At 37.9% G+C, this 14,467-nt stretch overlaps 1 protein-coding gene across 1 annotated transcript in view; it reads left to right on the forward strand.

The window, feature by feature from the left end:
• The window catches only part of DGKK (diacylglycerol kinase kappa), a 179,140-nt gene that overhangs the window by 71,763 nt on the left and 92,910 nt on the right, over positions 1-14,467 (forward strand). Inside the window, exons 5-7 of the mRNA XM_060087268.1 lie at positions 12,930-13,065; positions 13,537-13,640; positions 13,977-14,102. Of these exons, the coding sequence (XP_059943251.1) occupies positions 12,930-13,065; positions 13,537-13,640; positions 13,977-14,102 (366 nt within the window). The remainder of the gene's footprint in view (positions 1-12,929; positions 13,066-13,536; positions 13,641-13,976; positions 14,103-14,467) is intronic.

Here is a 14,467-nt window from a genome sequence, read left to right on the forward strand (position 1 = left end):
ATGACTGAATCAGGAAGAAGTAGAAAATATGAACAGAAAAATCAAAAGCACTTAAATTGAAACTGTGATTAAAAATCTTCCAACAAACAAAAGCCCAGGACCAGATGGCTTAACAGGCGAATTCCATCAAACATTTAGAGAAGAGCTAACACCTATCCTTCTCAAACTCTTCCAAAATATAGCAGAGGGAGGAACACTCCCAAACTCACTCTACGAGGCCACCATCACCCGATACCAAAACCAGGCAAGGATGTCACAAAGAAAGAAAACTACAGGCCAATATCACTGATGAACATAGATGCAAAAATCCTCAACAAAATACTAGCAAACAGAATCCAACAGTACATTAAAAGGATCATACACCATAATCAAGTGTGGTTTATTCCAGGAATGCAAGGATTCTTCAATATACAGAAATCAATCAATGTGATACACCATATTAACAAATTGAAAGAGAAAAACCATATGGTCATCTCAATAGATGCAGAGAAAGCTTTCGACAAAATTCAAACCAATTTATAACATAAACCCTCCAGAAAGTAGGCATAGAGGGAACTTTCCTCAACATAATAAAGGCCATATATGACAAACCCACAGCCAGCATCGTCCTCAATGGTGAAAAACTGAAAGCATTTCCACTAAGATCAGGAACAAGACAAGGTTGCCCACTCTCACCACTCTTATTCAACCTAGTTTTGGAAGTTTTAGCCACAGCAATCAGAGAAGAAAAGGAAATAAAAGGAATCCAAATTGGAAAAGAAGAAGTAAAGCTGTCAGTTTGCAGATGACATGATACTATACATAGAGAATCCTAAAGGTGCTACCAGAAAACTACTAGAGCTAATCAATGTATTTGGTAAAGTAGCAGGATACAAAATTAATGCAGAGAAATCTCTGGCATTCCTATACACTAATGATGAAAAATCTGAAAGTGAAATCAAGAAAACACTCCCATTTACCATTGCAACAAAAAGAATAAAATATCTAGAAATAAACCTACTTAAGGAGACAAAAGACCTATATGCAGAAAATTATAAGACACTGATGAAAGAAATTAAAGATGATACAAATAGATGGAGATATATACCATGTTCTTGGATTGCAAGAATCAACATTGTGAAAATGACTCTACTACCCAAAGCAATCTACAGATTCAATGCAATCCCTATCAAACTACCACTGGCATTTTTCACAGAACTAGAAGAAAAAATTTCACAATCTGTATGGAAACACAAAAGACCCCGAATAGCCAAAGCAATCTTGAGAACAAAAAATGGAGCTGGAGGAATCAGGCTCCCTGACTTCAGACTATACTACAAAGCTACATTAATCAAGAGAGTATGGTACTGGCACAAAAACAGAAACATAGATCAATTGAACAGGATAGACAGCCCAGAGATAAACCCACGCACATATGGTCAACTTATCTTTGATAAGGGAGGCAGGAATGTACAGTGGAGAAAGGACAGCCTCTTCAATAAGTGGTGCTGGGAGAACTGGACAGGGACATGTAAAAGTATGAGATTAGATCACTCCTTAACACCATACACAAAAATAAGCTCAAAATGGTTTAAACACCTAAATGTAAGGCCAGAAACTATCAAACTCTTAGAGGAAAACACAGGCAGAACACTCTATGACATAAATCACAGCAGGATCCTTTTTGACCCACCCTCTAGAGAAATGGAAATAAAAACTAAAATAAAGAAATGGGACCTAATGAAACTTAAAAGCTTTTGCACAGCAAAGGAGACCATAAACAAGACCAAAAGACAGCCCTCATGATGGGAGAAAATATTTACAAATGAAGCAACTGACAAAGGATTAATCTCCAAAATTTACAAGCAGCTCATGCAGCTAAATAACAAAAAAACAAACAAACAACCCATTCCAAAAATGGGCATTCTTCCGGTTAATTTGTCCTTGGATCTCGGGACCCTGGCAGTGGTGGGCTGCACAGGTTCCAGGGAGGGGAGGTGTGGGTAGTGACCTGTGCTTGCACAGAGGTTTCTTGGTGGCTGCAGCAGTAGCCTTAGTGTCTCATGCCCATCTCTGTGGTCCGCACTGTTAGCCACGGCTCGCGACCATCTCTGGAGCTCCTTTAAGCAGTGCTCTTAATCCCCTCTCCTTGCACTCAGGAAACAAAGAGGAAAGAAAAAGTCTCTTGTCTCTTCGGCAGCTCCAGACTTTTTCCTGGACTCCCTCCCAGCTAGTGATGGTGCACTAGCCCCCTTAAGGCTGTGTTCATGCAGCCAACCCCAGTCCTCTCCCTGGGATCCGATCGAAGCCGGTGCCTCAGCTCCCAACTTCCACCCGTCCCGTCGGGTGAGCAGACAAGCCTCTCCGGCTGGTGAGTGCTGGTCAGCACCAATCCTCTGTGCGGGTATCTCTCCGCTTTGCCCTCTGCACCCCTGTTGCTGCACTCTCCTCAGTGGCTCCAAAGCTTCCCCCTTCTGCCACCCACAGTCTCTGCCTGCAAAGGGGCTTCCTAGTGTGTAGAAACCTTTCCACCTTCACAGCTCCCTCCCACTGGTGCAGGTCCTGTCTCTATTCTTTTGTCTCTGTTTTTTCTTTTTTCTTTTGCCCTACCCAGGTACGTGGGGAGTTTCTTGCCTTTGGGGAGTTCTTAGGTCTTCTACCAGTGTTCAGTAGGTGTTCTGTAGGAGTTGTTCCATGTGTAGATGTATTCCTGATGTATTTGTGGGGAGGAAGGTGATCTCCATGCCTTACTCTTCCACCTTCTTGAAGCTCCTCCTGTGCAATCCCCTTGTATGTTATTTGTTGTGTTTCCCTTGCTGCTTTTAATATTTTTTCTTTGTATTTGATTTTTGACAGTTTGATTAATATGTTTCTTGGCATGTTTCTCCTTGGATTTATCCTGCATGGGACTCTCTGTGCTTCCTGGGCTTGATTGACTATTTCCTTTCCCATATTAGGGAAGTTTTCAACTATACTCTCTTAAAATATTTTCTCAGTCCATTTGTTTTTCTCTTTTTCTTCTGGGATCCCTATAATTCGAATGTTGGTGCATTTAGTGTTGTCCCAGAGGTCTCTGAGACTGTCCTCAATTCTTTTCATTCTTTTTTCTTTATTTTGCTCTGCAGTAGTTATTTCCACTATTTTATCTTCCAGGTCACTTATCCATTCTTCTGCCTCAGTTATTCTGCTTTTGCTTCCTTCTAGAGAATTTTTAATTTCATTTATTGTGTTGTTTATCATTGTTTGTTTGCTCTTTAGTTCTTCTAAGTCCTTGTTAAATGTTTCTTGTATTTTCTCCATTCTATTTCCAAGATTTTGGATCATCTTTACTATCATTACTCTGAATTCTTTTTCAGGTAGACTTCCTATTTCCTCTTCATTTGTTTGGTCTGGTGGGTTTTTACCTTGCTCCTTCATCTGCTGTGTGTTTCTCTGTCTTCTCATTTTGCTTAACTTAGTGTGTTTGAGGTCTCCTTTTCGAAGGCTGCATGTTCATAGTTCCCGTTGTTTTTCCTGTCTGTCCCCAGTGGCTAAAGTTAGTTCAGTGTGTTCTGTAGGCTCCCTAGTGGCGGGGACTAGTGCCTATGTTCTGTTGGATGAGTCTGGATCTTGCCTTTCTGGTAGTCAGCACTGTATCTGGTGGTGTGTTTTGGGGTGTCTGTGACCTTATTATGGTTTTAGGCAGCCTCTCTGCTAATGGGTGTGTTTGTGTTCCTATCTTGCTAGTTCTTTGGCATAGGGTGTCCAACACTGTAGCTTGCTGGTTGTTGAGTGGAGCTTGGTCTTAGCATTGATATGGAGATCTCTGGGATATCTTTTGCCATTTGATATTATGTGGACCTAGGAGGTTTCTGGTGGCCCAATGTCCTGAAGTCAGCTCTCCCACCTCAAAGACACAGATGCAAAAATTCTTAATGAAATATTAGTACACCGAATTCAATAGCACATTAAAAGGATTATACACTGTAACCAAGAAGGATTTATCCCAGGGATGCAACAGTATTTCAATATACATAAATCAAACAATGTGTTACAATACATTAACAAAATGAAGGAAAAAAAACACATGATCATCTCAGTAGATGCAGAAATAGCATTTGACAAAGTTCAACACTAATTCATTATTAAACCTTTCAAGAAAATAAGTGTAGAAATATCTTACCTCAACACAATAAAGGCCATATATGAAAAGCCCATAGACAGCATTATAATTAATGGGGAAAAAATGAAAGCTTGTCCTCTAAGACCTGGTACAAGGCAAGGCTGCATACTCTCACCACTTCTTTTCAACATAGTACTGGAAATCCAAGCCAGAGCAATTAGGCAAGAAAAATAATTAAAAGGCACCCAAACTGGAAAGGAAGAAGTAAAATTGTCTCTGTTTGCAGACAACATGATCATATATGTAGAAAATCCTAAAGACTGAACAAAATAATTGTTACAACTAACAAACAAATTCAGTAAAGTCACAGGGTACAAAATCAACATACAAAAAAATCACTCAGTTTTCTATACACAAACAATGTACTATTTGAAAGGAAAATTAAGAAAATAAGCCCATTCACAATAGCAACAAAAAGAATAAAATACTTAGGAATAAACTTAAACAAAGAGGTGAAAAACATACACTGAAAATTATAAAACATTGATGAAGGAAAGTAAAGAATACATAGATAAATGCATAGACATCCCATGTTCATGGATCATAAGAATTAATATTGTTAAAATGCCCATACTACACAAAGTAATCTACAGATTTAAACAATCCCAATCAAAATCCAATGATATTCCCTACATAAATGGAAAGAGCAATCCTAAAATTCATATGGAGCCAAAAACAACCCCAAATAGCCAAAGCAATTTTGAGCAAGAAGAGCAAAGCTGGAGGCATCACACTTCCTGATATCAACATACATTACAAAGCTATAGTAATCAAAACAATATTGTACTGGCATAAAAACAGACATACAGACCAATGGAACAAAATAGAGAGCACAGAAATAAATCCATGCTTTTACAGTCAATTGATTTCCAGAAGGGTGCCAAGAACACAAAATTGGGGAAGGGTAATCTTCAATAAATGGTGTTGGGAAAATTAGATATCAATATGCAGGAGAATGAAATTGGACCGTTACCTCACACCATGTACAAAAAATCAACTCAGGCTGAATAAAGACTTAAGTGTAAGACCTAAAACTATAAAACTACTAGAAGAAAACAGAGAAAAACCTTCTTTACATTGACTGGGACAATGATTTCTTGGATATGACACCAAAAGCACAAGGAACAAAAGCTAAAATAAACAAGTGAGATTACATCAAGCTAAATCAACTGAGTGAACAGGCAACCTAGAAATGGGAGAAAATATTTACAAGCTATATATCTGATATGAGGTTAATATCTAAAATATATAAGGAACACCTACAACTCAATAGTTTAAAAAACCCACAGATAATCTGTTTTTAAAATGGGTGAGGGACCTGTATAGATATTTTTCCAAAGAAGACATAAAATGGATAAAAAGTTAAGTGCTCAACACCATTAATCATTAGAGAAATGCAAATCAAACCACAATGAGATATCATCTCACCCTTGCTAAAATGGCTCTTATCATCAGAATAGCTATCATCAAAAAGTCTACAAATAATAAATGCTGGAGAGGGTTGGAGAATAAGAAAACTTCCTACACTGTTGAAAGGAGTGCAAATTGGTACAACCACTATTGAAAACAGTACAGAGGTTCCTTTAAAAACTAAAAATAGAACTACCATATGACACAGCAGTCCCATTCCTGGGTAGATGAAAACTATAATTCGAAAAGATACATGCACTCCAATGTTCATAGCAGCACTATTTACAATAGCCAAGACATGGAAACAGCCCAAGTGTCCATCAACAAACTATTGGCTTAAGAAGATGTGAGATATATATACATTGGTATATTACTCATCCATAAAAAAGAATGAAAGATTGTCATTTGCAGCAACATGAATGGCCCTAGAGAATATTATACTTAGTGGAGTAAGTCAGACAAAGACAAATATTGTATCACTTATATGTGGAATCTAAAAATCAATACTGATGAATCTGTGTACACAACAGAAACAGACTCACAGACATAGAAAACAAACTTATGGTTATCAAAGGGGAAAGGGAGTGGGGAGGGATAAATTAGAAGTATGGGATTAACATATATACACTACTATATATAAAATAGATAACCAACAAGGACCTACTGTATAGCACAGGGAACTATACCCAATATTCTGTAATAACCTATATGGGAAAAGAATCTGAAAAAGAATGAATATATATATATATATATATATATATATATATATATATATATATATAATATGTAACATATATATAATATATAACTGAATCACTTGGCTGTATACCTGAAACTAATACAACATTGTAAATCAACTACACTTCAATTTAAATAAGCAAATCAGTCTTTAACTATTCATAACTTGGCTCCCAAATTTAGCTGCACTTTACAACTTTCAGTAATCAAATTAGTTGTAGGGCAAAACCAATACATGAATGTATATTTTCAAAAGATTGTATGATGTAACTCTTTTTTCTTAAAGAGATACATTCTGTCTCTTTGCTAAAATAAAAATAATATATTTCTAAAATATCTGAAAAAATAGATATATATGTATGTATAACTGAATCACTTTGCTGTACATCTGAAACTAACACAACATTGTAAATCAACTATACTTCAATAAAAATAAATAAATAATTTTTTTGAAAATCTCCTAATGCCACATAAAGATAAAATAATGTAAAATAACTTCACAATAAACTTAAAAAAAAGAAATATGGGATTAATAGATACAAACTACTATACGTAAAATAGATAAGCAAAAAGGATTTACTGTATTGCACAGGGAACCATATTCAATATCTTATAATAACCTATAATGGAAAATAATCTGAAAGAATATATATCTATATAATTGAATCACTTTGCTGTACACCTGAAACTAACACAATATTGTAAATCAACTACACTTCAATTTAAAAAAAGCAAATCAGTCTTTAACTACTAATAACTTGGCTCTCAAATTTAGCTGCACTTTACAACTTTTAGTAATCAAATTAATCATAGGACAAAACCAATATATGAATGTATATTTTCAAAAGATTGTATGATGTAACTCTTTTTTCTTAAAGAGATATATTCTGAATCTTTGCTAAAATAAAAAATATATAATTATTTTTAAAAGATCTGAAAATAATAGATATATATGTATGTATAACTAAATCACTTTGCTGTACACCTGAAACTAACACAATATTGTAAATCAACTATACTTCAAATTAAAAAAAAAAGAAAAACAAAAGAAAAGCAAAAAAGAGGGACTTCCCTGGCAGTCCAATGGTTAAGACTCTGAGCTTACACTGTAGGGGGTGCAGGTTCAATCCCTGGTTGGGGAACTAAGATCCCGCATGCCGTGTGATGTGGCCAAAAAAAAAAAAGACAAGAGACAACAAGTGCTGGCAAGAATGTGAAGAAAAGAGAAAACTTGTGCACTTTTCGTGGGACTATAAATTGGTACAACCATTATGGAAAGTAGTACTGAGGTTTCTCAAAGTATTAAAAATGTAACTACCTTTTGACCCAACAATCTCACTTCTGGGTATATATCCAAAAGAAATATAATCAGCATCTTGAAGAGATATCAGAACTCCCATGTTTCTTTCACATTATTCACAACAGCCAAGATACAGACACAACTTAACTGTCCCTCAATGGATAAAATGGATTTTTAAAATGTGATATATATATATATACATATATACATACACAAATACAATGGAATATTGTTCAGCCTGAAAAAAAGAAGGAAATCTTGCCAGTTGTAACAACACAGATGAACCTGAGGACAGTATGCTACATTAAATAAGCCAAACAGAGAAAGACAATACTGTATGTTCTCATTTATATGTGGAATCTAAAATTGTTGGAGGGCTTCCCTGGTGGCGCAGTGGTTGAGAGTCCGCCTGCTGATGCAGGGGACACGGGTTCGTGCCCCAGTCCAGGAAGATCCCACATGCCACAGAGCGGTTAGGCCCATGAGCCATGGCCACTGAGCCTGTGCATCCGGAGCCTGTGCTCCACAACGGGAAAGGCCACAACAGTGAGAGGCCTGCGTACCACAGAAAAATAAATAAATAAAATAAAATCGTTGGAACTCTAGAAGCAGAGAGAAGAATGGTGGTTACCAAGTGCTGAGGAGAGGGGCAAATGGGGAGATATTGGTTAAGCGGTACAAAGTTTCAGTTATGCAGGAGAATAAGTTCTGGAGGTCTAATGTACAACAATGTGACCGTAAGTAACAATCATTCATTTATTTTATACTAAAATTTGCTAAGAGAGAAGATCTTAAGTGCTCTAAACACACATACAAAAAAAAAAAAAAGAAGGAAAGAAAGTGGTAACTATCCGAGGTGATAAGTTAGTTAACTTGATTGTGATGATTATTTCACTACATATGTATATCAAATCATTAAATTCAATATGTACAATTTTAATTGTCAAATATACCTCAATTTTTAAAATTCATTTTAAAAAAAGAAAATTCATTTTTCTAGTGGGTAGACTAGATGAATTCAAACATTCCTTTCAACTTGAAAAGCTTATGATTCTAAGATTTCATTAAGTAAGTGAGAAAAAAACCTTGGAAGAGTTCAGTTGCCTTGCCTGAAATCCCACAATTTATTGTGGCAGAATTGAGATCTTAGCTCTCCGAACTCTAAATCCATGTTCTTGGAGAGACATCTTAAATTTTACCTAATTATCTTTTCTCCCCTCTAGTCCCCACCCCTTGTGAGTATGTGGTAGCCCAATAGGCAACTAAGTGCTACTAAGCCAGACAGCTAAGCTGTATAGATCAACAAATAGATTCAAATTGGCTAAATGACTCTCTAGCTCACGTGGAGCATCTCCATGGCTAGTGGCTTTCTCAGGATGAACACAATTTACACTTATTGTTCCAGCATAATTACATACTATAGCTCCCCCTTTCACTGTTCAAAGTGTCCTGATTTGGATGATATGGTCACCCTACCAATGGCCAACCTGGGAGGCCCTAACATTCTATAGTTTCCAAAACCTTGATATAACAAAAAAGTTGGCTTCAAGTTACAGTACAAACCACTAATTTTGTTTTATCTAAACACAGCCTTTCATCACATAAACCATCCCAAACAAGATTCTTTTAAGGAAACACATCTTTAGAAGATTTTGTGCTTTATGGGATGTTTCATCTGAGACTTTTATGCACTTTGAAAATACTTAATATTATTAAGTCCTCACACTTGAACAGTGCTTTAGAGTTTACCAAACACCTGGACTGACAATATCTCCTTTAATGAATAGACAGATAATTAATGCACCTATCTGGGTTCTGGATTATGCTGAAAGGGATTCAGGAGATGGAGAAAATAGCCTTAGCTGCTCTGAAACAGTGAAGAATCAGATTGGAGTGACGGTCTCTGCATGAATGTATTAACCTATGTATTTTAGAGAGCATAAAAATCAAACATAAAACCCACCATACATTGAAAGCCTTAACATTCAGAGATCAGTGGTTTGTATACATGCCACAGTTCTTCATCTGTCTTCAAAGTCAATTTTTAATCTGTGTCAATTACTAGAAAGGCCTGTAATGACATACTGTGTTAGTTTCCCAGGACTGCCATATCAAATCCACAAACTGGGTGAATTAAGATACATCTCTCACAGTTCTGGAGTCTAGAAGTACAAAATCAATGTGTTGGCGGGGCTGTACTCTTTCTGAAGGCTCTAGAAGAGAATCCTTCTTTGCCTCTTCTTAGCTTCTGGTGATTGTAGGCATTCCTTGGCTTGTAGACACATCATTCCAATCTCTGCCTCTATCATCACATGATGTCTCCCCTGTGTCTGTCTAAATTTCCTTCTTCTACAATGAGATACCATCTCACACCAGTCAGAATGGCCGTCATCAAAAAATCTAGAAACAATAAATGCTGGAGAGGGTGTGGAGAAAAGGGAACCCTCTTGCACTGTTGGTGGGAATGTAAATTGATACAGCCACTATGGAGAACATTATGGAGGTTCCTCAAAAAACTAAAAATAGAACTACCATACGACCCAGCAATCCCACTACTGGGTGTATACCCTGAGAAAACCATAATTCAAAAAGAGTCATGTACCACAATGTTCATTGCAGCTCTATTTACAATAGCCAGGACATGGAAGCAACCTAAGTGTTCATCAACAGATGAATGGATAAAGAAGATGTGGCACATATATACAATGGAATATTACTCAGCCATAAAAAGAAACAAAATTGAGTTATTTGTAGTGAGGTGGATAGACCTAGAGTCTGTCATACAGAGTGAAGTAAGTCAGAAAGAGAAAAACAAATACCGTATATGAACACATATATATGGAATCTAAAAAACAAACAGAAAAATGGTCATGAAGAACCTAGGGTCAAGACGGGAATAAAGACGCAGACCTACTAGAGAATGGACTTGAGGATACGGGGAGGGGGAAGGGTAAGCTGGGACAACGTGAGAGAGTGGCATGGACATATATACACAACCAAATGTAAAATAGATAGCTAGTGGGAAGCAGCCGCATAGCACAGGGAGATCAGCTTAGTGCTTTGTGATCACCTAGAGGGGTGGGATAGGGAGGGTGGGAGGGAGGGAAATGCAAGCGTGAAGAGATATGGGGATATATGTATATTTATAACTGATTCACTTTGTTATAAAGCAGAAACTAGTACACCATTGTAAAGCAATTATACTCCAATAAAGATGTTAAAATATTTTTTTAATTTTAAAAAAAGAGGGAAAGGACACCAGTCACTAATCAATTATGACAACATCTTAAATTGATTATATCTATAAAGATTCTATTTTCAAATAAGGTCATATTCACAGGTACCAGGTACTTGAACATATTTTGTCAGGGGACACAATTCAGCATACAACATGTACTCATCCAGGGTGGTATGTATCAAAGTTTTCTTATACAATAGGATGCACTTAAAGAATATAAATCCCACCTCCTCCACTGCTGAACCAAAGCAATGTCCATTTTATATTTTTTTATATTCTGTAGCTAATTGGAGCATGAAATTCAATATTCTACCCAGGCAGAGTTCATCATTTCTTCCATTTGTCCTGTAGAATCTTGAACATTATAGGAGAGCTCACTTTTCACTCTACACTGGAGTGATCTGTTTAGGAAGTTGTCTCCTACAGTAGACTATGAGCTCAGTGAGGGCAAGAACTATGGATCATTCATCTCTGGATCTCCAGTGCCTAGCTTTATAGATGACACAAAGTCGCTCTTAGTAATTATTGGAGGAAAGAAGGAGGTTGGAAGGAAGGAAGGTACTTGTAAAGTTATAATCTAGTGGCATGGGAAGTAGAAAGGTGCTAGTTGCTCAGCATGTCAAAGCCAAGACTATGTCACTTCCTCAGGACTCTCCACTCTCTACTTTGATCTTCTCGGAACTTTGCCAGGGTTTCAGTATGCAAAAAATAATACAATCACAAAGTGACTCCATACTAGGTGAGCCTTTAGCGCATCAAAGTAGCTTTTCCTTCCAGAAGCTTCCTGGTCATTCCAACAGCATCTTAGCACGTAAACGGCATGCCAGAGCGGGAAGGAGGGATCAGAGAATACCATGTACAGGCTATGTTTTAGATGATGAATTCCTATAAGTTGATCAAGGTTGAACACTAAATATGGCAGATCCCTCAATAGAGCTTTCTCTCTTTCCCTCTCTGTCTCTCTCTGTCCCTCTCTCTAGTGGACCAGTATCAGCTAGCATCAGGAAGAATATATAGTTCATTTTAAAGTCTTATGCCTTTACACACCCAACCGATTATAACATCAAGAATAAAAAGCTGAATGCATACGCTTATGTCTACATTCCAGTGGAAGGCATAGAGGGAAGAGATCAGACATTCACAGGAATTATAGAAAAGGTGGAAGTGTCCTGTTGAATGAACATCCAGAACAAATTTGGAAGTTTTTGGTGCCCACTCCTCCCCTTCCCCTTTTAACCCCAAAACTAGTTTCTGGTATGCCCTGTGCCGGCCCCACAGTCATAAGAGTCAGGCTGTGATAAACAAATGTAGCATTTATAGGGAGGTTAATAGTAAATGTTAAATTGAATACCATGAAAGAGGACACCAAACAGAATGCCATTCCATGAGGACAGAGACTTTATCTTGTTCATCAGTGCCTTGAAAAGAGCCAAGCACATAGCAGTTACTCAGTAAAAATTTAATGAATTTTGAATGAATTAAATTGATTAACCAGGAAATTGCTATAGGCAGTCAGAGCATGTTATTCAGAAAAGAATACTGGGACCAGAAGCCTCTGAAATGAAACTGTTGTCCCAGCAATGCAATGCTCTCCTCACTTGGCAGCAGTAGGCCCAGGAAGGGTAATGTATATCTCCAGGAGGTAGCTAAAGCCTGACAAGCATTCCTTAGCCTAGAGTCAGAGCCCTGCCTCCTCCCTTTCTTGCCTGGCAAGAGGGCTTGGATATCACTGAATTTCCTACTCACCACCTCCTTTTGCTGACTACTCAAAGAGAGCCAAGGCCAAGGCTAACAGAACTAATTTTGCTTAGGCTAAACCAATGAAATGGTTTAGCCAAGGAGTATAAAGATCATCACTCCTGCCTTCAGTCCCTGTTCTAGGATCTACCACCCCCTCATTCCTTTTCCCTTTTCAAAACCACTGGGAAAAAACAGAGATGGGAGATTTGTTAAGCATTGGCTCAACTTTGATTCTTCCTCTTCACATGCTCTGACGCCTTATGTAGCTGGCCATTTCAGCCTTAGCATTCAGATTTTCTGGCCTTCCCTAATCCGTCTCTGTGATTAGCTCTCTATTCTTTCTTCTCCTTGATTTATTTTAGATACCTGCAGCAGAAAACAACCCTTTTCTTGTTGGAATGCACTATTGGTACTCAAGCCACAGTCCCCGGACGCAGCACTGCAATGTTTGTCGAGGGACCATTCCTGCCTTATCTCGAAATGTTATCATCTGCGAAGGTACATTTCTGATTCCTTTAGGAAGTGGAGCTCAATGGGTGGAGATGGGTGTGAAGGAGCTCATGAGGCTCTAGTATCATTGACCCACACTAGGTCACTGATTCTGGTGTAATGTTAACCATGACACTTAACAGACAGGGGAAAGGAGACGGGAGGAAACTGGCATGAGGGGGAATTCTCATTAATCAAAAGGGAGGGTTGGGTCTGGGAGGATTGGACAGTACAGTCACAGGTTTGGAAAAATAGAAATCACCTCATTCTTACCATCAGTTTCAATTCAAGTCAGGTAATAGAAAATTTGGCCAGGAAGAATACAAAGAAACTGAAATATATGGAAAATAAGCCTTTGGAGTTAAGTCACAACTACTTAGATGCATCTAGGTTCTAACTTTTAGAGCAGCTTAGGGAAGGAAGTTAGAATGTTCATTGCCACCAGATTAACATCCATCTTTTTTTCTTCCTCTTTCACAGTGTGCAAAGTAAAGTCTCACAGATTATGTGCTTTAAGAGCAAGCAAAGATTGCAAATGGAATACATTATCCATTACTGATGACCTCCTCATGCCTGCAGATGAAGTAGTGAGTACCAGCCATAATCTTTCTCATAATCACCCTTTTCCATCTCCCCTTCAGTCACGACACACAGGGGAAGGAAGACTTCTTCCTGTTTCCAGATAACCCAAGTAGGCTTCTTTCCCAGGCTTATGATCCAACAAATCTAGAAGAATGAAAGCCTCCCCTCGCCAGCTCCCACCTGTCATTTGTCACTAACATGGGAGTGGGGAGGGCAGGATGATGGAGAACTTCCTTAGGGTTATCTAGTGTCCTCCATGGGGTAGTATAGTTATTCCAGCTGGCCCTTCCTCTCCTTATATCTCGAACTTCTACCTCTTGTCTCTTTTTATCCTTCAGAAAACTATGCCTCATCAGTGGGTAGAAGGAAACATATCTGTCAGTTCTCAGTGCACAGTATGTCACGAGAACTGTGGCAGTTATCAGAGACTTCAAGATTTCCGGTGTCTCTGGTGTAATTCTACGGTAAGACTTTTCTCATCTCTTTGATATTTAGAGAGCTGACTTCTAGAGAAGGGGTGGGTTGGAGTTTGACTGTGCCTACACATAGATAGAAATCTCAGAGACCCTTACCCCAATCTAGAGAAGGGGTGGGTTGGAGTTTGATTGTGCTTACACATAGAGAGAAATCTCAAAGACCCTTACCCCAAAATAGATTATACAGATTCCATAGTATAGAGCTCAGTATCCTGCCTTTCCAGAATTAGCTATGGAATCTTTGAGAGAAAGATTTAATACTCCCTCTTATCTTTGATGGTGAGGCCTATTAGCAAATGGGAAGAGGTGAATTCTCTTATGACAGTATGGGCAATTAAAAAGTTAGTTCTGAG

This window comes from Mesoplodon densirostris, chromosome X, assembly GCF_025265405.1.
Source record: "Mesoplodon densirostris isolate mMesDen1 chromosome X, mMesDen1 primary haplotype, whole genome shotgun sequence".
Lineage (NCBI taxonomy): Eukaryota > Metazoa > Chordata > Mammalia > Artiodactyla > Ziphiidae > Mesoplodon > Mesoplodon densirostris.